At 45.5% G+C, this 24099-nt stretch overlaps 1 protein-coding gene across 3 annotated transcripts in view; it reads right to left on the bottom strand.

Annotated features, from left to right (window-relative positions):
• Positions 1-707: 707 nt before the first annotated feature.
• The window catches only part of PHKB (phosphorylase kinase regulatory subunit beta), a 1437099-nt gene continuing 1413707 nt past the window's right edge, over positions 708-24099 (bottom strand). For all 3 annotated transcript variants that reach the window (XM_078669366.1, XM_078669365.1, XM_078669367.1), the window contains one exon: positions 708-3457. In XM_078669366.1, the coding sequence (XP_078525492.1) occupies positions 3320-3457 (138 nt within the window). In that variant the 3' untranslated portion in view covers positions 708-3319. The remainder of the gene's footprint in view (positions 3458-24099) is intronic.

The following is a 24099-nucleotide window of genomic DNA, read 5'->3' as shown; positions in this document are numbered from 1 at the left end:
TAGGGGTTAGGTCATATTCATTAATGTATTGAGTTGGGTAGATCGCAGACACACACAATTCAAAAACCCCACACTTTCCATTGAAAGGAATTACCATTTACACTCTAGCCAACACACTTGACAACCACTAATGAGAAGCAGCTGATAGCCCTAGATTTCGTAGGGAAATATAGGCTGTGGATTTGCACAAAGCACTGAACCATAGAGCCGCCTGCCAAATAAAATACAAGAAGTGCACCATTTATATTTCTAGCGACGACAAATCTAATCCAGTATTAACGTAGCACCTATGGTATCTGCTCTGGAAGTCAAAATAACACAATATACAATTGTCTGTGAACTGCCAGTCCCTGCCTTTTATACTTCTTTACCCATCTTAAAAACCCAATTAAGGGTTTCTGAGGGCCACAAAATACCTACAGAAGCCTCATGGTGAGCATAAACCTAGACCCGCTTACCAGGAAAACACCAGGTTAGAGTAAGGACAGAGGAAACTAAGGAAGCTAAAAAGCAGGGTTTGCAAGCCCGTGGGTATAATTCATGCTAGTGACTCCGTAATGGCTATTAAACAGTTCTCTGGCTCTACAGACTGGCCACTGGACTATGCAGTGTCTTTAGTTAGCATGAAGTCCATCGCTATCTTGTATAACTTCATCTAAAACTATTAATGTTCATCATACAGCTTAGTAAACAGTTTACATTTATAATTTTCTTTTAAAAGAGAAAGCCCAAAAAGTACGATTATAAAAGGTGACGTAAGGTATCTCAATCCACATGGGTATTGCCACCATCACAGAGATGCAGCGAGAGCCACACGTGTAGCTAAAAACCTTCCCGCTCCCACCAGTTAAAAGAAAATACATGCCGATTCTCTACTATCTCATTTGGCCAAACAGCAAAAGCATCCAGCTTATCAATGATAGTTATAATTCATTCTTAAATCATCGTTCTTTCTCTCTGAATGTTTTCTGTAGATGAAGATGGGAAACTTTTGAGAAGCAAAAAGTCACCAACTATGGGATGCATAGATATCTATCTGGTCTCCTCAATGATTTTCCTTCACATAGACCACCCCATCATTTTTCAGGCAGAAGGTTATTTAGACAAAAAAGGTCAATAACCTGGATCTGCTTGGACCAGACTATGAATCAGCAGCTGGTAACTGTAGAAACCTGGAATTAGCCAACTGTGAAGTGTCAGACTTTACACCACTTGCAAGCACGGGAGTTGCCTAGAGTTGTTCATAAAGTGTCAGACTCAGCAAATACCATTTATAATAGGTTAGCACAGCCCAGGGCAAACTGGCCACAAAGTTTTCTGAACCCTGTAGACTAACTGTTATGGGAGGGCAGAAAAGAGGTGCAGGTTTCTCATTTCTTCACTGGTTGGAGGTCAAGGTGAGGATTGAGTTCAAAGCACTTTGCCATGCTTTCAGATGCCTCTCCAACTCCATAACAGTATACTCGAGTGATAAAATTATTCCATACGTGCATGAAAGAGGCTTTTGCTCAGTCGATTACCTGCTCTTCAATATACCTATTGACAGTTTGTGGGGCAGAGTTCTACGGTTCAGACTCCTGTGTTTTTTATCATTTAGTCATTGACCTCTTTGATTCATTCATCCTTTAAATGTCACCTCTTCACCCGAGGTTTACTTTTAATCAGGCTGTGTTAGTTCCTCTGTGGAGGCGAAAGGGTTTCTGAAAGGTGCAATGTACAGTGGATGCCCTACAGTTAAATTAAATTAAATAAGTTAGGGCCTCCATCTAGAAATGGGAATATAAAGATGATGGTTTTGGGTCGGTCAGTCACAAAGAAGAGCAAAGATTCATATGTGCGATAGCATAAGAGGAAGGCTAGATGCCAAACTATAGGATGATACTTTCTAGCTACTTGTGGCAAACAGCAGGGCAAGAATCCTCAGCCTGCTAAACTTCTATCAGAATACAGGTAAGGCTACTAATTCAAGACATTCATACTGTGAAGGCAGGACAAGGACTTTTCAAAACCTAAAGCGTGGACGTAGCCTCGGACAAAAACATATAAATAAAGTATACAAAACAACATGCATCCCTCTGACTGACGAGCCACAGTCACTATATCTATCGACATGGGAAAGGCAATGAAATTATGGACAGGTGTTGGCCAACCGAACAACGGTGCCACCAATCATAGTAGCCCTGGAGATGAAAAATGCTGATGTAGTTGTTCTTTAGACATGGAGCTGGTGGACGATTCAAGATGGATGGAAATATGAAATGGACAATATATCCATGGGAGTTCTGGAAGACAGACCAGACAGTGTGGAGTCCTGGCTCTCAGTGTCTTGGGTAATAGTATTGCTTGGTGTTTCAAAGCCCTGCAGAAATTGCAAGTCAAGTATGCACCCAACTTTGATTTTTGCAGGCCGATGAAGACGCTGAGCTACAAGCAGCCATGAGTGAGCTGCCTTTTGTTTTAGGAAGGCACCATGGTTTAAGTGCTAACTTGGGGAAGGGGAAATGAGAATAAATACTACCAACGGTTGAAAATTTAAAATAGAGGGTGCTATGCAGTAAGTTTTCACCCACTTTCTCTGTGGAACTATATGTGTATGAAAACGATAACTAGCATGTAGTGAGAAAAGTATTCAATTTTTGGGAAAACATTACTGCCCACTACTTACAATGACGGAAGATTATGTCAACGCGGCTTTCTCGATTTGAATTGCCAATTACTCCAATTCTGCAATAGGAAATGAGGGCAAACACAACAAGAATGATCTGATTTGACAGCTACTTTGATTACGTTTACGACTGAGCATCGTTTTGTGATGATTTTGCTTCATCCAACAACCAGTCTGAAAGGGAATTCCATTGTTTCATGTGCAGATTTTCAAAGAAGACATTAAAAACAGAAAACGGTACCTACACAAAATTGTGACGCGATGCCCTTTTAAACAAAACAAAACAAAAATGAACTGGCATCAATAAAAAGCGAAAATCTTAAACTGACTAATTAGGGTACATCAATTTTTTCAAATACACATCTGCCATGCTTCATGCAAAGTTCCATTTTCCAATTGGACAGTATCCATGTAATTGACGGTGCCCCCGCAGCCGACACTTCCGTAAACACATTTGAATGCAAACAGGCTCCAGAAGATGAAAAGAGACGTGGGACTCCGAGCCGGAAGTTCAAGTCTATCAGCAGGAGCAGACTCAAATAGATTTCTCTAATGAAAGTGCTGGCGTCCAGTCCCACCTGGGGCACAAACCTTACATCAGACACAAAGAAACGCACAGAAATAAATCCGAGAAAAGCTCTCCTTTGTGCTCTTCTAGCTAACGGTGCAGGGATCGTCGCTGCTGGGCTTCACTTCCCCTTCCAGCAACAAATGCATGGCCGCCTTCGTCAAGTAGCTGCAGGTTCCCCTCGTGCCCAGTGGGGGCGTGTTGTAAAAGGAAGTCATGTCGCCCTGCAGAAAGAAAACACAAGGCACTTAGTTAAAGCTTTATCACCCAAAAAAAAGCGAATTCGACTGTGCAGAGATTATGGAATAATTGTACAAAAGAAAAAGTAGTATCTCATGGCAGAATGTCAGTTATTTAGACATGAACTCTGTTACCACTGCTACCATCTTGATAAGTACATAAAGCATCCATTACTGTAGAGAATTAGTATCTTATGACACAGTGAAAGTCCCCGCAGAAGGATTTCAAACCTTTTGCAAGCCTGAATTAAACCAAGTTTAGTCCAATTGTTTCATGACTCATCCATCCTGGTCTTTTTGGTGGCCACTGTTGAGTGACTTAGTGACCACCACTGCTGCTATATTTTAGAGCACTTAAGCGTGATCTGTGGCCCAGAGTGGAGCATGAACGCGGACATGTCAAGAGTGAAGTGAGCACGGAAACCTAATATTCGTCACAGGCAGGGCTTTAGGTGGGCCGGGTCTGTCCGGGTCTGAGCACCGGCAGTTTTTTTTGGGGGTCCTCGAAACGGGTCTCTATCGGGCTCTATTTTCGCAGCTGGCAAAGGTAGCCCTTTCTTCATTTCATTTTTTTTTTTTTAGAACCGTTTCGAGGGTCCCAAAATAAAACTGCTGGTGCTCAGACCTGGCCCACTTACAGCCGTGGAGGTTGCTGCTGCGATGTTCTCAGTTAAGGAAAAATAATTCTGCTAAACAGTGAGAGCTCCGTTTCCTTCCTGACTTCATGCATCGGAATCAAAGGGCTTCAGCCCCCCAGACCCCCCCGTGTGTGTCCGCTCGGGCTCACACAGCCGCACCCGAGCAGTTGTGCATGTCAATGAGGCTTTGATATTTTTTCACCCCTTCCAAGAGAACCCTGCAGCTTCACTCTGCCTAGTGCTTTAAGATTCAGCCCCCCCTGAATTATTTTCTTAGCTATGTTTTTATGTTTGAGTGACATCGCGCTGAAATTTTTCAAAGAAAGATGAACATTTGCGATGTCACTCAAACGTTCATGCAGATAAAAACGTTTGTTACATCGCGCTGAAAGGTGTGAAGTATTTATTTGTTGCAAAGTTTCTTGCGCGTCATCACGTTGCTTCCAGTAACTGATCAGCCTTAAAACGCTCTTGTTCCACAAGCAACTTGAAGGCCTATCATCTTGAACATTCCAGATGCTAGCAAACATACTCACTCCAGCGAGTGAGAACACTTGTGTTAATTGTATAAGAAAATGTCCTCATAGGAGGTGTGTGGCCAGGACTTTAAGTGGGTCGGGTCCCTGCGAGTCTCAGACCTGGTAATAATTAAAAACAGGACATGAAACTTGTCCCTATCAGGCCCTAGCTTAATTTCCTTAACTGTTCTGGCAAATAACACTGATGGAGTTTTGAACAATTTGTGTGAATTTTTTTTTTTTTTTTTAGAGTAATCCATGTCACCGATTTACTTCCTGTTGAAATTTTACATGGTGTGCGTAATCTTGCACTCCCTTTTTCAGGATGTTGTTTTTCTGGTTTTTCTTTTTGTAGATTATTATAATTCTTGTATAGAACACATTTTGAAAAGTGGCTTCCAAGAGTTCATAACGAGCACTGATTGAGAGCCCTAAAGTGGAGGCTGAAGGCCTGTTTGTCTCAAAAACTGACAGTGCCTGTCAGTGTGTCCGAAAGATGTTCAGAATACATGCTCATCCAATCCTTGGCCTCTCTGATAGTGCATGGAGCAGTGATCACATAATACAGTTGCAACTGTGCGTGAAGGAGGTACACAGATGTCAAAGTATTGACAAGGGGAAAGTAAATTAAAATTTGTGTTTACTCTGGCAGTCGGATTGCCCTGTAGTTTTTCAAATTTGATGTCCTCCCTGACCCATGTCAGGTGGCGAGCTGTAGCGCATATTATCTTTCCAAGATCGTGCTTGTACTTGTAGAGATGCAGTTACTAATGCCTGTGTTTCGTCTACATTGGAACACATGACTTTTGGGATTTCACGAATTTTCCTGCAGCAAAAGGGGGTTTTAGCATTGTACAAACTTCAGAAAAACTTAGATTTCTTAATGCTTACATTTACATATTTTTTAAAGTGTTTGGTATGTTTATGGCTTATACTTAATAAATATACCCTTTTGCCTATTTTATTATCCTTTGCTGGATGCGACTTCATGATTTTCTTAAGCACACAATGCTAGTTATCTTGATTTAGACCACGCCCCTACTCGGATAGGCTCCACCCCTTTAAGAGATTTGCCACGCCCCTTTTAGAGCACCCCCAGTTTTTTTTTTACCACTTAAAGCCCTGGTCACAGGTGAATCCAGACTGTGACACTGAACGCAAAATACCCCCCCCCCCCCCGAAGCTTTAAAAACACATCTAATTCTATGAAAGAAAAATAGATACACTTAAGAGAAACTTTAAAATGTTATTAAAAAACACAATAATTTTTTTACTTTTATAGAAGGCTCTTTTATACATAGTAATATAGCCTAAAACATACAACACTGGAGTTAGCAAAATACAAATCTACACATGCACATTTCTCATGGTAAAAGGTGCGCCTCTATAATTCTGTTTCTTACGGTTTGAAATCGCCCTCCTCGCCTGTAATGCACATTACTCTTCTGCCCCCTCTCTAGGTTTGCTGTTTTGACAAATCTGGCTAGGTAAAAACGAATTAGCATTAAATGTGAAAATAATATTTTCATGACAAAAAATAAATCATTATTCCACCCCTTACAAAACATATTTGAGTAAGCAGCATTTATGTTTCTTACTTTTAGCAAAGGGCCCCCTCCTCCGCCCATGCATTGGAGACACTTAATTCATCTGAACCAAACGATCACCTATTGCCCGAAAATAGCAAACAAACAGCTGAAAATTGGCCAGATATTTTGCCAAGTGTGGAAACCCTGAATTGCACGTTTTTTTCAGTAATTATTAATTAAGTGCAGAAAAAAAATTCTGTTAAAATTTGTAATTTATTTTTAAGATTGTGGATTATGTAGCTGTGCAGAAAAAACAGTGGCCCGACTACAGTTCAGAACTATAAAAGCCTCTTTGGGAAGGAACATCCCCAAGGTATGTTCCATACAACGGTGTTAGTCATATTCTGAAACTTGGCCATTCTGATTAAACACTGGTAAATATTAATTGAAACAAAGCTGTTAAGAGTGTTAGTTAGAGGTAAGCAGGCTATAAAGCAATGCATTTTGATATGTACCTCGTTGTATACAAGCTGAGGTATGACACCATTAAAGCTAAAGAGATAACTGAGTGAGCCAGAGCAGTTGACATCATTTTTTGAAGCTAGGCCATCAATATGTGGACAATTGACCGCAGATGAAAAGTACTCTCAGCTTTGACACCTGTGCCGCGCAGTGACACTACCTTTGGAGACTGCTTTCTATTAAGACTCCTGGAGCAGCAGAGTGATGCTCTGCAAGTATTAGGTAAGAGTTCTGATCACTGCTGTCATGAGAATGATAGCAGTGAAGACACCGGAGGACTGACCACCTCCTGAGCTTTTTGGAGTATGCTATGGGGCGTTGATGGACAGGTCCTGATGGATTTAGAGGACGCCACGGGTAGGGTTCTTTTAATCCCTTACAAGAGGAAGGCATGAATAGTGATGGCCCTTAATCAGAACACAAACCCCGCACACTATCAACGATATTGTCCACTCTATGCTGAATGTCAATAAAAGCTCTTTAGCAAGGTACTGGCTGGAGAAAGTTGGGACAAATTTAATTCATAAGAACCAATGTAGCTTCATGTTATATAGGAAAAATATGAATCCATTTAGATTTTTTCAAATATGAGGCCAGAGTTATGTACTTTGAACTTGGAATGTGCACTGGTGTCTCTAACTCCCCCCAAGACCCACATTTTCTACTTTAAACTGTTTGTTCAGGTTGAGATTGGGAAACCACTATGGCTTTCGCCCCTGGTTCATTGCTTGGGTAAAATTTTAACGCACGAAACCGCTGACCCAGGTCAGGCTGGTGCGTGGTCTTGGAGTGCTGGGCACTGGAGAAAGTGGGTAGAGACAGGACTACCCACTGAGCCGCCCTTTTTCACCCTAGCTACAGAATGTCTTTGGATGGCTCATAAAGAGAGCAACTACAGGGCTCCCGATTGGTCATGGAAGACAGGAAACGTGATGTATTGTGATATGCACAGAACATGCTGGTGTTTTTGAATGATCTATGGGAGTTGATGTCTAGGATTCTGAAGGTAGCTAACTGTTTTGAGGCTTTCTCAGGAGTAAGGTCCATTTTGCGAAATATTGAGCTCTATGACAATGGTTTGGCTGGAACAGCTTCCACTGCCCCCTCTCACTTTGGAAAGATCACTCTCATGTGCCTGGTGTCATGATTTGAAACTCAATTGCAGTCCCACAAACTCAACATGCGAATGGTGATAGATCATCTGGACAACCCTGCGGCTCTCTCTCATTGTGGCCAAGATGACCTTGAGGGCTACATGCTACCCTAAACACCCGTTTCAGGATTTTGACAGCTTGTTCATGAAGTTGCCTTTGGTGGACGGGGTGGTTACATAGCAGGATCAGAACTGTCACACTGAAGCTGTGGTACGAGGACGATGGACTGCACTTGTTCTGAAGCTAACCGCGGGGGGGGGGGGGGGGGAATTCCCTATTTATCCTTTTAATCTCAGAATAAAAAATCCTTGGTTATTTTCCATTATTTCACTATTATTGGGAACTATTTTGTTTTGTAATTATTGTGTTCATATTTTCGGTCTTGGCAGCATTCAGTTAGAGAAAACCCTTAGCAGAATTACCATACATACTACTACAAGATTTACAAGGATACTATGTAGACATAAGTTACTAAAATGCTAGTTCGGGGATGTGTGTTTCTACCAGTTAGAAGGTAGCAAGTAGGTGCTTTAGTTGGACATCGGGATGCTAATAGAAGGAGAGAAGCTTTCTCACAAAAGTCATGCAACACAATTGAAACTAATGAATATAAAACTAAAGAAAATTATTGTTTAGTTCTAAATCCTCCTTAAATTCATAGAAGAGATTTAATAATAAATGTAAATCATTTGATATCTGTGCTATAAGACAAAGCGTCATCCGCATACAATAATGCCGGGACCATTCTAGTTCCCACCTTTGGCACGTCCTGGCAGCGTTCTCTAAAAACTGATCTAGCCTATTAATATACAGGATAAAGAGCTCGGGGCAAAAATACAGCCCTGACAGACGCCCCCCCCCCTCTATAACTGAAAGTGCGAATTGCATTCTCCTGTGGGGTCAAACCTCAATGAAATCTCTAAGCCTGTGTTGCAGATGGAGTAGAAAGGCTGAAAGGGCCTCATCCACCCCTATGTCCCGAAGCACAGCCCACAGTTTAGATCTATCCACTGTGTCAAATGCTGTGCTGAGGTCCATGCAGGCCAAGCTTATGCTGCCCTTTTTAACAGTTGTATATTTATTCCTCACCAGATAGAGATTAAGATGCTGTTCAATTGTCCCTCGGCCTGGACTAAAACTGTTTTGGATATCGGACAAAAGTTCTTTGCAATCAGACCAGTCCGCCAATCGTTTTAGGAGAATCCTGCCCAGAACATTTACCTTAGCATCTAGTAATTATAAAGGCTGATAGCACACTGTGTCCTCTCGGTTGCCCTTTTTAAAAACAGGTAGAATAATTGATTTTTTCAATGATGTAAGAATATGGTCTCGGACTACAGAATTCAGGTGTTGAGTGATTAGTGGGGCCCAGAGGTCCTTACATGATTTAAAAAGAGCTCTGGACACCCCATCAGGTCCTGGTGCTTTCCCTAGTGTAATTCCTGGCATGCCTTCTCTTACCTGCTTTATTTCCAGTGTCAGTAGCGGCCCCCACTCTGGCACTGGATAAGAGTTGGGCACGCAGTCACTGGAATAAATATTTTCAATGTGCTCAACCCAATTTTTGCCTGGGATGGTTTGTCTCATGTCCGGTCTGGTTATTTCGTTGAAAAGAGGCCAGTTCACAACTTTCCAGAAGGCTCAACTATTTCTCCATTCACACGCTTCCTTTACATCCTCCCACGCTATTTTTGTAAGTTGACTCTTCATATCCTTTTGTGCTGGTGCATAATTCCTTCTGGCAACTTTAGGGGCCAACGTATTCCTTAGCTTTTGTTTGAGGGACCGCTTTAAGTCCTTATAAGCCTTTGTGCATAACTTGTCATTTAGGGCCTTCCTCATTAGATTTCAATTTAGGACTAGGAAGAGCTTTCTATACCTCTATGAAAATATTAGAGTACTCGTTCAGAATGCCTTGGTCTTGAGGGTTGGGTTTAGACATGACTCAGAATCGTGACTGCATATCGTAACCAGTTTCCTCAAAAAATCCTCAGGGACTATCCTGCCCCAGCCTATTCGCCTGCCTTGCTCTTTTAGTATAAGGGGATTGCTAAAAATGTTAGACGTCTTCTACCCTTAACAACTCCAGCCAAATTCAGCCAAAAGGGAGGAGTTATGCTAACTGAGAATACTCGACAATGTTTTGAACTCCACTAGAAAGCAGTACAGAGACGCAGAAGCATAGAAAAACTCAATGGTGGAGGTCACTTCCCTACCCTTATAGGTTGGTACCGTCTTATAGGAACCATAATCCTCAATGCTTAAGATTAAATTCTGAAAGGAGAAGGTTAATCTGATCGCCCTGGTGTGAATGGCTAAAATGAACCTTTTCGCAACCCACTTCAGAGTCTGCGCCCATCTTGTTAATAGTACAGGTCGTACATAGATGCAAATAAAAATCCCCCAGTAAAGTAATAAAAGGCAAAATCGTCCAGTCTTTCAAAACATTTTTTTTAAAATCCTAGCTCAACTTCCGGAGCAGCCTCTGAAGAGGGTGAATTATAGACATTTATGATTAAAACCTGCTCCTTTTGAGGAAATGATATCAAAACTCAATAATCCCAGAGCCAAAAGCTATCTGTTCCACTTGGCAACCCAACCTTGGGCTCACAAATGTTGCTTGACCTCCCTTAGCCCTACCATGGTTTCAGGTCTATGCATTTACTCAAGAGACAACAAATCCATCCATAAATAATTGTCCCCCGCATCCCCGGTTTTCTGAAAGCACAGAAAGTAAATGGATTTACACATAGCTCGCCCCTTCTCATCTGCCAGAAAAGAGCTTAAACTAGCTATATTCCAGCTAATTACATTCAGCAAACCCCCAAGGGTTTTTTGGGGTACCATGGCTTCTTTAGTGTATCTTTTGCTCCTTCTGATCTGTTAGACCACCCCCCACCCCGAGCAGCTTACCTGGTGATGTCCTGATTCTGACCCAACAAGTCAATAGATGTCTGCTAGGGCATCACAATTATACTTAGATTGTTTTAAAAATGTTTAGTGATTTGGCGAGCACCGCTGTCCATGTAAATTTTTGTCTATTGGAGGTGGAATAATGGATGTTTCATTACCATTTTAAACTGAATTGTGACAAAACTGTGAATTAGTGCCTAATGAGTGCTTCTCTTTTCTGGAATCTTCAATTTTCTATTGTAAAGAATCCGGATGTAAGATTTGTCTCAACAATTAAAATGGCAGATCAAGTAAGTTCAGGCATTTGTCCTGTTTTTATCAACTGAACACTGAAAAAAATTCTTCAGTTTTGTTTCCCTCACAAGATGATTCTGAACGCTTTCATCTCAGCACCTCTGGATTATCACAAAGCGGTTTCTCTGGATTTGCCTGCTTATCTATTACATAGACTACAATTGGTTTGGAATCATGCTGCCAGACTTACTCTGGACCTTGGAGCTTAGGACCATTTTTCACAGGAATTGGTCTATCCCCACTGGTTTCAGTGAAAAAATGCATCATTTTTAAGTCACTTTGTTTGGTACGCAAAGCATTGTATACTTCAGAGTGATCTATATCCTTGGGCCTCATCTCATACAGTACAATCCTTGAAGGGCTTTGAGATCCAAGAATCATCTGCTACTTGTGGTCCCCAAGTTTCAACACTCCACTATTGGTGGGCGAGTTCTCGCTGTGGCAAATGCCACCTAATGGAATTCCTGTGAGGAATCTAATTTGCTAAAGTTCAGGAAAGCTATGAAAACCTGCTTAACCCTCAACAACTGCACTCATAGCAACGCTGGTTGGTTTTTTATTAAATGAATTGTGTTTTTTTTCCTGGTTACTTTTTAAGGGGATGATTTTGCACTGAACAAGTTCATATAAACACACCTGTGTCAGTATCACCAAGAGAAAGGATTCTCAAAAGCACATTCGTTCTGTCTGGCTCCTTGCCTACTAGGCAATTATTAGGAAGTGAGACCTCGATTCAGTTGTAATAAAAGCAATTTTCAAGCATATCATATTGACCAATATGCTTCATTAATTAATACCCACACAACGATAACAGTTAATATACTGACTAAAAGGATAAGCCATTCCCCCCCACTCTAAGATCGGTGAAGTTCTCAATGTTACAGAGTGGTCAATCTTTATTACCTGAATTAGCTTCATCCCATACTGCATTATATCAGTACAAAGTTCTAAATAGCTGGAAACTGGAAACAAGAAGCCTGAGAAAGCATACGATTTAGTGTGATGGAAATCTATTGCAGATTGTAGAGTGGCAATAAGAAGCAAACTGTTGTCATCTCAGCAAAAGGTCCTACTGCATTTTGGTAAATGCAGTTCATGATAATTTCAGGAACTCACAAGTAAGGAGATGTTCACCAGCAGTTGGTGCAGTCAGTGTTAGTATTTGTTTGTATTCCTGACATATGATTCTGGGTGATTTGCAGAATGTAGCAGGTCTCTTCAGTAGAACTTGAAATGCTATTTCATAAGGTCAGTACACAACAAAGGAGCGGGTTTGTCCCCATGCTCGTCAACCTAATCACTCCATGAGGAGCTTTAACAGTAAAGGGCTGGTGGGGATTCGGGAGAACAGTGTTGGCATCTCAGCAAAAGATCCTCATTGCATTCTGAAAAAATGCAGTTTATGATAATTTGCGGAAAGTGCCACTCAGATAAAGTTCGCCATAAGTCGGTGCAGCCAGTGTTGGCATTTCGGTGCATTTCAGGACACATGTTTCTGGGCGACTGCCCTCCTTCAGCAGGAAGTAGCATCTCTCTTTAGGGGTGCTTGAATGCTGCGTATATTTTAACAGTTCAGTACCCGTCCTCCTGCAATGCTGTGAGGAATAGGTTTTAGACACGTTAACCTACAAATTGAGTTGTGTATGAATATATTATATGATAATCACTAAGGGGTGACTGTTCCTAAGAGAAAGGCGACAAACCGATTATGGTTGCGCTGCTAAAGATACTAAAGTGTGGTCTCAAGACCACACTTTAGTATCTATAGCTGCGCAACCATAATAGGTTTGTTGCCTTTCTCTTACAAACAGTCACCCCTTAGTGATTATCACGTGATTCCTTGAGAGCATCGTGATTGGACCTGCTCTTTACCAAATAGCCCCCCCCCCCCCCATTTTTTGTGTTGTGGTACGAATATATTATCACTTGTTCAAAATATTTCACTAAATTCTGGCTTTCTATGGATAACTACGGCGATGACCTATGGGTGACTATACTTATTTATTTTAAAAAGAAACAAAGAAGAAAGAAAGTTTCTTTTTTCTTTTTCTAATGCTAAATAGCTCCAATTTGCGGCTACAGCGCCCCTTTTTAGTGTAATGTAATGCACTTTTGGATATATTGGTTTCAATTACAGCTCCAAGATTAGTGTCTGCCATCCTGAAATAGTAAATTGAAAGTTAAGAAAGACAAAATAGCCACTGGGTCATGATGCATTCAAACACGTGTGATGATACACGTGGGCACATAAGTCATCACGCTGTAGCTACTTGTTTTTGCTCATGTTGTTCAATTTCGCCAGACGCAGATAAACAAAATTCCTATGCAGGACAGGATCAGCAAAGTAGCAATGGCAAAGCCAAAAGATAGGTTAACACCATTAAAAGGTGAGACTATTTGCTTTTCCATAGCTTGTTCTTAATTAGCTGTACAAGCATTTTAACTCTGTCTGCACGTCTTTCACCTATCTCTTGCTTATTTGCTCTATGGGGTCTGAGACAAATTAGGTTTACTTGTTCCGACCTAACTCATGAAGTCCATACCAACTTCTTTGTTGCTGTCGCTGCTGATGCAGGAACTGAACTTGCCATGATAAAAGTGACCCCAAATAAGTGCATCACTAACTTCATGTTCAGCACATCATAACATGTTGTCTAGGTACTAAAGCAGAAGTGAATATGATGTGGATTTCTTGTAACACCCAAAGGTGATGGAAGGATGCTTGCAATAGGTCTAACCATTGTCAATCACTTGATGTATCATTCCAACCCATCGTTCTCAGCCCACCATGCAACCTCGGATTAGACCCAGCTATATGCAAATCAGAATTGACCCTGCTCCAATAGGAACAGTCCAGACTAAACTGCCAAGCCAAGTCCTTTCTGAACCAGAACACAGTGAGCAAGGGACTCACATTTGGGCATAACTTTAGATACTCAGTGCATCACATCAAACCCCAAAAGGTAAATGTTTTTCTTGTAGTCTTTTTTTTTTGGAACAGGGTATAGTTAATTATGTCTCATGAATCAGCATTTCTGAAGGATCTGATTACCAGTATATGTCTACGGTCTGGCTTTTAGCTAGGTATAGTCTCGATCAGAAATGTGTCCTTTCAATTGGGGTGGAGACTTTATTAATGTCCTACAGCGTTTTGTTTAGGAATTGTTTTACGTTAACTCTTCCCATACCTTTCAGTATATCTAGAATGTTTACATGGTTTTTTGTTCTATGGTATTCAAATTCTCAAAGTAGTCTGACATTTTAAAGAGGTTTTTTTATAGCAATTTTGGCAGACCTTCTCTTGTAAGATGATTTGTGCCAGTTGAAAGATGCAGCATTCAACCTTGTTAATGCTGTTAACTATCCTCACTATATAATGCTGTTAACTATCCTCACTATAATCTTACGTTATATTCTTGATCATTATATTAGACTAAGCTCTGTTCTTTGATATGAAGCACAGTACTGGAGGAGATAGCCTTCTACTCAGATTATATTTGATTACATTTAGAAAATGGGAAGCTGAACACCACTGTAATGTTCTTACAGAGAAGTGACAAGTTCTGTCTCATAGGTATATGCATTTATTAATTTGAGCCTCTGGTTGTAGGGGGCGCCCACTGGCACTTGAGGACCTGCACTTCGTTTTCTTCAACGGACTGAGTACAGAACAAAAGAGAAAAAAAAAATCACACAATGGGGGAAGGAGGAATATACAAAAATAGAGAAATAGAGACGAAGGGAGAAGGCGGGTATGTAAAAGAACTAGCAAGAGTAAAACAAAGAGTCAGGGATTGTCTGGTGGTGGATTAAAGAGGCATGAGGTGGAATCAAAACTGTGCAGCTTTGGTATTCAACACCCTGGCCTTCAATAGCACCTACCTGCTCTGGGTTTCTGAGATGAATTTAGGGCCCTGGCACTTAGTATTTTACAAAGTAAGCACTGTACCTAACTTCACACCTATGTACCTTGATGATATATTTATTTGCAAGGTACACAGGTGTGGTGTTAATAATATTAAATCTATACTTACCTGAATGCACTTACCGCCTCAATATCTTGGTTCTCAATATTTTGGCTATGATATTAGGGCATTACAATATTGCCTACTCAGTACTCCAGGTTACAACCATCTCAGTAACCTTTGTCGACTGGATTAACACTGCCTGATTTCGACTCATTCTTTCCAGTCATACACCCAAAACTGCCTCTTGTTTTCTAACCCTTGTACTTCAGTGCTTTTCCAGGTTCAGAGACAACACACTTCGTCTGTTCAGTGAAACATCAGTACACCGTCCGCATCCCCTTGCACGTTTCATAGTAGTTGCCAAAGAGATTAACTGATTCTCGTCTCCCTGCCCTTCCACTCCACAAACTTGTTGAGATAATTATTGGTGGTTTGTAGCACTTTAAAAAGACTGTAAATATACAGGACTACTTTTTTCAGTGGTCTCCATCCGTAACATATCCTTTGATTCAAGACACATCATCAGGACCCCCCAGTGGATGACTGATATACATTTTTCTTTCTACAAGGTCTGTTTTTGGCATGAATTGGAATATAAATGCCGTTCCACTTCAGATAAAGGCATGCAGATACTGGAGCAGAAACCAGGGGGTAACTTAGTCACTGAGATTTGGTGAGGTGTGAATCTCAAATTTCACAAATAAAAAAGCAGCGGGTTGGTGGGTGAAAGGGTGAGATGACCAAGGTTCAGGATGGACTAGTCCCATGAGGAGCAGAGTCAGCAATTATTTCCATTACGTGGTCCTTTCTGGCAGATTTATAAGTTGATAGAAAAGGTATTCTGACAATGGTGAAGGGGTACTCTGTACCCCAAATTTAAGCTCCGTCCGCCTGGGTTGTGAGTTGGGCAGATTGCAGGTGCAAAACGTCCTCAGACAGCTTAACAGAGTAGAAGATGTTGGAGGTAAGCCATCCGACCATCCGCCCTATTTAGTGTGGCCGGTCAGATAGCTTTTTTCAATTTTTTAACGGTTTGTCGCATATGCTGGCAGTGAGGGACAGTAAAAAAGAAAAATGACGTGCGTTTGTGGGGGGTCATTCGTTTTTTTTGTGGTTTTTTTAAACAAACTCCCACTTTAGGAGTTTGTTTTTTAAAACAAAATCTTTGGAAAGTTTGAGGGCTGTACCTCATGCTTGACGGGGTTGACCGTCAAATTCTTCCTACATTGACAGAACTGCCATGATGGGGGCGGAGGAAATGCAGGGTGGGTGACGTAAAGTCCTCTGACGCTCTGTCTGCCATTACTCCGTCTACCAACCCCTACATCAGATCCTCTGTCTAGAGTGGCAGAGTGAGTGAAAAACAATGAACTGTGTTAGACGGGGACCTGGAGGGTCGGCCGAGCACAAGGGGAGAGGCCTCCGGTGAGGGCCGTCTCCAGCGATCGTACAGACGAGTAACTTCCCCCCCACAGATGGACGCCACACGAAGATCAGCTTAACACCTTTTGCTGCCATAGTCCTTTACGAACCGCCGATAGTATCCGGTGAGCCCCAAGAAGGCTCGGACCTCGGTTTGGGTTACGGGGGGGCGCCAGGACTGGATGGCAGCGATCTTGAGCTGGAGGGGGGCCACCAGACCGCTCCCCACTTGGTGTCCGAGGTAGGTCACGGACCCCTGGCCGATTTGGCACTTGCTGGCCTTGATTGTGAGGCCGGCCCGTTGGAGGGCCTGCAGGACCCCTCGGAGGTGGCGGAGGTGGTCTGACCAGTGGCGGCTATACACCGCGATGTCGTCCAGGTATGCGGCGCTGAACTCTTCGAGGCCCGCCAATACCTGGTTCACAAGTCGTTGAAACGTGGCTGGAGCGTTTTTCATGCCGAATGGCATCACTCTGAAATGGTAGTGTCCATCTGGGGTGGAGAAAGCGGATCGTTCTTGTGCCCTGGGGGTGAGGCCGATCTGCCAGTAGCCCGCCGTCAGGTCGAAGATGCTTAGGTAGCGGGCCGCCCCCATGCGGTCAACTAGTTCGTCGGCTCGGGGGATGGGGTGAGCGTCGGTTCGGGTGACAGCGTTCAGACCCCGATAGTCGACGCAGAACCGGAGCTCGGGTGTGGTGCCCGGGGCCGCAGCTTTGGGGACCAGTACAACCGGGCTGGCCCAGGGGCTGTCCGAGGGTTCGATGACTCCGAGTGCGAGCATCTTGGAGACTTCTTCTTGGATGCAGGTGCGTACCCGATCTGGTACTCGGTACGGCCGGTGTCGGATAGGAGGACTGTCGCCAGTGTCCACATCGTGCAGACACCAGGGGGTGACCCCGGGTGTGAGGGAGAATAGGTTTGCAAATTGCAGCAGGAGGGCCCGACAGTCTTGGCGCTGCTCCGGGGTCAGAGCCTCGGAGAGTCGGACCCCGTCCACTGAACCATCTTTTTCCCCGGCCCCCAGTAGGTCAGGGAGGGGCTCAGAGTCCTCTTCCGCCCCACTGTCTGTAGCCATCAGCAGGCTGAGCTCCGAACGCACGAAGTGGGGTTTGAGTCTGTTGGCGTGGAGGACCCGGAGGGGGTTCCGGGGGTATTCCATGTCGATGAGGTAGGTGACGGGGCTCTTACGCTCGATCACCTTGAAGGGCCCCGTCCATTTGTCCTGTAAGGCACAAGGTTCGATGGGGGACATCACCCATACCTGCTGGCCAGGCTCGAATTCGATGGAGGAGGCATGTTGATCGTACCACTTCTTCATGTCCTCCTGACTGGCTTCAAGATTGGCTTTGGCGAGCTCTCTGAATCGCCGGGTCTGATTACGGAGGGTCAGGAGGTACTTGTAGACGTCTGGAGGGGTCTTCAGGGGGGCCATTTCCCACTCTTCTTTAACGAGGCTGAGAGGCCCGCGAACAGGGTGTCCGTACAGGAGTTCGAAAGGGCTGAAGCCGAGGGACTTCTGGGGGACTTCTCGGTAGGCGAAGAGGAGGCACGGTAGTAGCACGTCCCACTGGCGGCGTAGGGGTTCTTCCAGCCCCATGATCATCCCCTTGAGAGTGCGGTTGAATCGCTCGACCAGTCCGTTTCCTTGCGGGTGATAGGGGGTTGTGAATTGGTAGGTGACTCCGCACTGTTGCCATAGGGATTTCATATATTTTGAAATAAAGTTCGTGCCCCTGTCACTGACGACCTCCCTGGGGAAGCCCACTCGAGAGAAGATCCCCATTAAGGCTCGACCTACCACTGGTGCTGTTACAGTTCGAAGGGGAACCGCCTCAGGATAGCGGGTGGCGTGGTCCACCAGGACCAGGATGAATCGATGCCCTTGTGCTGTTCGGGGGTCCAGGGGCCCCACAATGTCTATTCCCACCCTTTCGAACGGGGTGGTCACAACGGGGAATGGTTGCAGAGGTGCCTTGAGTTTGCGGCCGCTCTTCCCGCTGGCCTGGCAGGTCGGGCAGGACCGGCAGTGGGTGGAGACGTCATTTCTCATTTTCGGCCAGTAAAAGTGAGTCACCAGGCGGTTGTATGTTTTGTCTTGCCCCAAGTGTCCAGCCAGGGGGACATCATGGGCCAAGTTCAGAAGGAAGTCTCTGAAACGGAGGGGCACCACCAGCACTCGACTGGCCCCCAGCTCCGCTATTCTTTGTTCGCTGTACAGTAGGTCATTGTCCCAATAGATCCAGTGGGCCCCTGCGGTGTCTCCTGCGCTCTGGGCGAGCGCTTGCTGTCGCAGTCCCTCAAGGGAGGGACATGTCTTTTGCTCTTGCCGGAATTGTTCTTGGGTGGGCCCCCCTTCCTGACGCCACTGAGCCAGGTCCGGAAGGTCTTGGGGCTGAGCGGGCTCTTCTTGGGATTGTTCCGGGTTGTCGGTAGGGATGGAGTCTCCCTCCGGAGCGATCGGGGGAGGAGGTGCTGGCCATGCGGGTTCTTCCGATCTAGGGATGGTGTCGGCGGCCATGGACCGGGTTGTTACGCACGCCCAGCCCGGGAGGCCTAACATCCCCAGGTGCTCTCTTCTTTCAACGGCTGCCCACGGGGAACTCTCGAGATCGTTCCCCAGGAGGCAGTCCACGGGGGCATCGTCGCGGACAGTCACTTTTAGCATCCCGGACACTCCTCCCCATTCGAAGGGGACGCAGGCCATCCGACACAGGCTCTCCGAATTGTCGGCCGATCGGACGGGGCAAAGAACATTTGGCAGGATTTGTTCTGGGGTCACCAGGTGACAACGGACGGCCGTCACACTGGCCCCTGTGTCACGCAGGGCTTCGGCCTTACGCCCATTTATGTTCACCCACTGGCTGTACTTCCTGGTGTTGGCTGGTAGGGGAGCCCGCGGGATCAGGTCTCTCCCCCCTAGGCAGGCCAGGGTCATGGCGGCAGGCTCCCACTCGGGCTGCTCCTGCTCGTACTCTTCAGATCCTTCGGAGACTTGCTCTTCTCCTAGGGCGGCGGCAGCCACCTGGCGGGGCCCGGGGGTCTGGTTCTTTGGGCAGGTCGGGTCACTGGCATAGTGGCCGACTCGCTGGCATCGATGACACGTAACGTTGGCTCGGAACCCCGGGCGCATCGGGGGGTTGCCCCGGCCGGCCGGGGGCGGGGTGTAGTTTGCGGGAGCGGCTGGGACGGCGTCTCTCCCCCGGCCCGGGCCTCCTCCTCCTCCTCGGGGACGATGATGACCTTGGTTGGTTCTGTTCTGCTCGTTGGGCCCACTTCGGGCCACTCGGGTGCTCTCCCATCGGTCAGCCTCGGCGGCGAGCTGCCGGGGGTCAGTCAATTTACTGTCGAGGAGGTGCTGCCTGAGCTCGACGAAGCAGTTGTTGGAGAGGTGCTCCCACACAATGAGGTTGAAGAGCTGTTCGTAGGTTGTGACGTTGCTACCCTTGATCCATCCCTCGAAGGCTCGGCTGAAATAGTTCACATATTCTATCCAGGTTGTACCCGGGATGCGGGTGCAGTTGCGGAACCTCTGGCGGTACATCTCGGGCGTCAGCCCATATCGACTGAGGAGGGCGGCCTTCATGTGGTCATAGGACGTCATTTGATGGTCCGGAAGCTGCAGCAGGGCATCACGGCCTTCATTGACGAATCTCCCCCATAGACCGGCTCCCCAGTCACTTCGAGCGATCCGGTGGGCAGTCATGGCGATCTCGTAGGCCTTGAACCACTGCTGTATGTCGTCGTTCCGAAAATATTCCCGGACCACATCTTTGGGGATGTGGACCTTCTGTTCGGTAGTACCTGGGGGGCGCGGTTGTTCGGGCACCCCTAGGTCTTTGTTCTGTTTGCGCATCTCTATCTCCGCTAGCTTGCACTCGTGTTCGTATGCCAGTCTTTTTTCTTCGAGTTCTCTCTGTCTCTGCTTCTCCTCTCGCTCTTCTCGGAGCCGTAAGTGTTCTAAGTTCATTTTTTGTTCTGCCAGTTTCAATTCTCCGTCTAATTTGAGCCATGCCAGCTCTAACTCGTGAAGTCTATTTTTCTCTCGTTCTCGGATCTCTTCCCGGGAGAGATCCGTTCTCCTTTCTTCTGTCAGAGTGGTGTTTGGTTCCGGGGCTTCGGCGGTATTCGTCTCTGCCCAGGATTCTAGGGCGTGTTTGAAGTCCTCTTTCGTGCTCAGACCGGTGGTAGCAATGCCTAGTTCTATGCAAAATTGTTTTAGCTCTCGGTGGTTGTACTCTTCCAGTTTTTCCATCTGGAATTTCTCTGCAGATCCGCTCTCTCTGGTCGTCATTGTGGATTAGTCGTAGGGTGAGTTACTCTCTGTACGGTTACGCGTTGGTTCGGATCCCGCCGCTGCCACCAATGTTAGACGGGGACCTGGAGGGTCGGCCGAGCACAAGGGGAGAGGCCTCCGGTGAGGGCCGTCTCCAGCGATCGTACAGACGAGTAACTTCCCCCCCACAGATGGACGCCACACGAAGATCAGCTTAACACCTTTTATAGGCAATTCTTTGAGTAAGGTGGTACGATACAAGGAGATTAGGACACGATGATCCTCTCAATTCTAGTCTCTATTAGGGAAAGGGGGTAGCGGGACAGTCTTGGTACCTACAGGTACTGAGGTGAAACGGTGGTAGCTCACAATCCTCGGCGTTCGGACAGGTCAGACTGCGGCAGCGCCAGCAGGTCCCGAAGAGGTCGTAGGTGGCAACGGGCCGCGGCAGCGCCAGCAGGTCCCAACGAGATGACGGTCACAACGGGCCGCGGCAGCGCCAGCAGGTCCCACGAGGATGAAGGTTGCAGAAGGCCGCGGCAGCGCCAGCAGGCAGGACAATAGTTCACAAGGCAGGGCTGCGGCAGCGCCAGCAGTCCGTCAAGGATGAGTTCTTCTCGGTGTCTCTCGACTCCAGGATACAACTGCCTTCCTGCTCTGGGGCTGCCTCAGTTATAGGTCTGGCGCCCTTTGATGTCCGGACCCTCGCACTGGGAGGTCGGGAGGTCCGGGATGAGGGAGTCCAGACACCCAGCAGGGGGGTGGAGCCAGCACCTGGGGAGGCTGGGGGCGATCGGCACCTGGCGGGGGAGAGCCATCGACACTTCTTTCTCCCATCAGCCTGCCAAGTGGTCCGTTCACCTCCTGGATGGAGGGTGGTGCCGGGATGGCGGGGCCTGGCCGGGCCCAGGGTTGGGGTCGAGCTGAGGCCACGCGGCCGCGTGGTGCAGTGTCCAAGATGGCGGCTGGGCCGGGCAATGGGGCTGCCGGGGGCCCGGGCCCGTGACACAGAGATATCCGGGAGCAGGCGTCCCGGAGGGGACGGGTTGCGGGTTGCTTCTGCGGGTAGCCCCCGGAGAGCCGGTGTCTGGGCCCTGTCATGCGGGGAGGGAGCGAGCCCTTCGTGGGGCCTGTCCAACAAACTGGAATTCCTACCCTGAGTGATTTCCAATGATTTGACTATTTGTCCGCATTTTTTCCCTCACCTTTGGGGGTTTGATTGCCAATAGTGTGCTTTGAAACCTGAGACTGGGGCAGCTTTCCAGGCCTACTATTGCAGTATTACATTCGTTTCCATTCAAGGAGTACTTCTAGGGTACAGATTTACTAACTTTTTTTTGGTAAGCCTGGGGGGGGGAGGGAGAAGGAGAGAGAGAGAAGGAGAAGGAGAGAGAGAGAAGGAGAGAGCGAGAGAAGGAGAGAGAGGAGAGAAGTAGAGAGAGCGAGAGTAGGAGAGAGAGAGCGAGAGTAGGAGAGAGAGAAGGAGAGAGAGAGAGAAGGAGAGAGAGTGAGAGAAGGATAGAGAAGGAGAGAGCGAGAGAGAGAGGAAGAGAGAGAGAGAGAGGGAGAGGGAGAGAGAGAGGTGTGTGTGTGTGTAGGTAGGTAGGTAGGTTTTCCTGGGACTTGTCCCTTTGCAGACCTGTTGTAAATTCAAGAGGTCTGAAAACTATACCCAGAGGCTAAAGCAAGTGGATGGGTCAATAGTGGGTGACACAGGTTAGTCCATGTACCAAATGTATTTTTTTATATTTTATTTATATGTTTCAGCAACACCCACCACAGGACGCCTACGCATTTCTTCTTACTCCTTCAACCGGGCAACCCCATAACCCACAACCACTGTGTTAAAAAAAGGTTTGGCACATGATCCTAGCACATTTCCAATCAACAGCATCTAGAATGCCTGCCACATTGTCCAGTCTCAAGGCGGCAGACAGTTTGGAGTTACAAAATGTCAAGTATCTCAATATATTGCATTCTTGGTCTTGGAGTTGCAAATTATCAAGTAACAAACAGCCTGATTCATCATTCTCCCGTTTTGCGAGCCCCTAATAGCGATTCATAAGGAATCGCTATTAAGGACTTGCAAAACGGGATTCATGTAGGAATTGCAAAAAATATTGCGATTCCTACATGTTCCTTATTTGCAATTAGCTAATTGCTAATCGCAAATAAGAAATAACTCCCCATGCATTCCTATGGGGGGCCTACAGGCCCATAGGAATGAATGGGGAGTTATTCCTTATTTGCGATTAGCAATTAGCTAATCGCAAATAAGGATGCGATTTCAAGGGTGCAGGGGTGTCCAAAGGACACCCTGTAGCACCCCTGAAATGTAATCTACATTGGTGTTGCGCACACACATGTCCAAAGGACATGTGTGTGTGTAACAAGCAACTTAGAAAAATGCATTTAAATGCATTTTTCTAAGTTTTTGCTATTTACCACGAGGTCTGACCTCTCGGTAAATAGCGGCCCAAAATTGCAATTTCGCAATTTTAAAATGATTCATGAATTGCATTTAAGGAACCTCAAATAGAGATTCCTTAAATGCAATTCTTCGCAAATGTGCGAATTCTTTAATAGCGAATTTTGCATTTGGGATGATGAATCCCAAATGCAAAAATTGCACTCGCAAAAGGCAAGATTCTGAGAATCTTGCCCTTTGCGAGTGCAATTTAGCTTGATGAATCAGGCTGTTAATTTGCTTAAAACTGCATTTCATTCTTGGTCCACACGTGAAACATTTAAACCATATTTCCAGAGGTGATATCTACGTAAGGCTTCGCAACTTGTCTCTGCATTTTAATAGCCTTATAATTAAATTGCCATTTGAAGAGACTTGTGTTAACTGTGTCGCACCTACACACTGGTGTTACAATTCCCAAGCATCAGCATGGTATGATAGCTTGCACCTTTCCTGAGGTGTTTAGTTCTTAAATATAAAGTACTGTTCCATCGAGCAAAATATGTAAACCACATTCCTTAGGCTCCTAGACTGCATATGTTTGACAACTAGGATATTCTTTGAAAGAATGGATATCCATATGTCTCATATTTATGGTCTATATTGAAATAAGTTAGCGGTATACACAGTCCATATCCACTTTTATATGAGAGCAACTCATTATCTCACAATTTCTATTGTTGTATCCCATTGGCTATTACAACAACCACCTAAAGTAAACACTATTTCAAGAACATCCACAATTTTAAACTGCTTGTTAACAGTGTCCCCGTACTTACACCACCCTCCTGCGTACACCTAAAGTGCAAATGCCTATTTGTAAACAATCTTACTAGATATCGTATCTAATGTGCAACTGCTATTTAGAAATAATACTCTCCACAAGGACATCTCTGTATATCTGCACCTAAGTGAAAATTCATTTACAT

Source organism: Lissotriton helveticus, chromosome 12 (assembly GCF_964261635.1).
Source record: "Lissotriton helveticus chromosome 12, aLisHel1.1, whole genome shotgun sequence".
In the NCBI taxonomy this organism is placed as follows: domain Eukaryota; kingdom Metazoa; phylum Chordata; class Amphibia; order Caudata; family Salamandridae; genus Lissotriton; species Lissotriton helveticus.
This window is presented reverse-complemented; position numbering and strand designations above follow the sequence as displayed.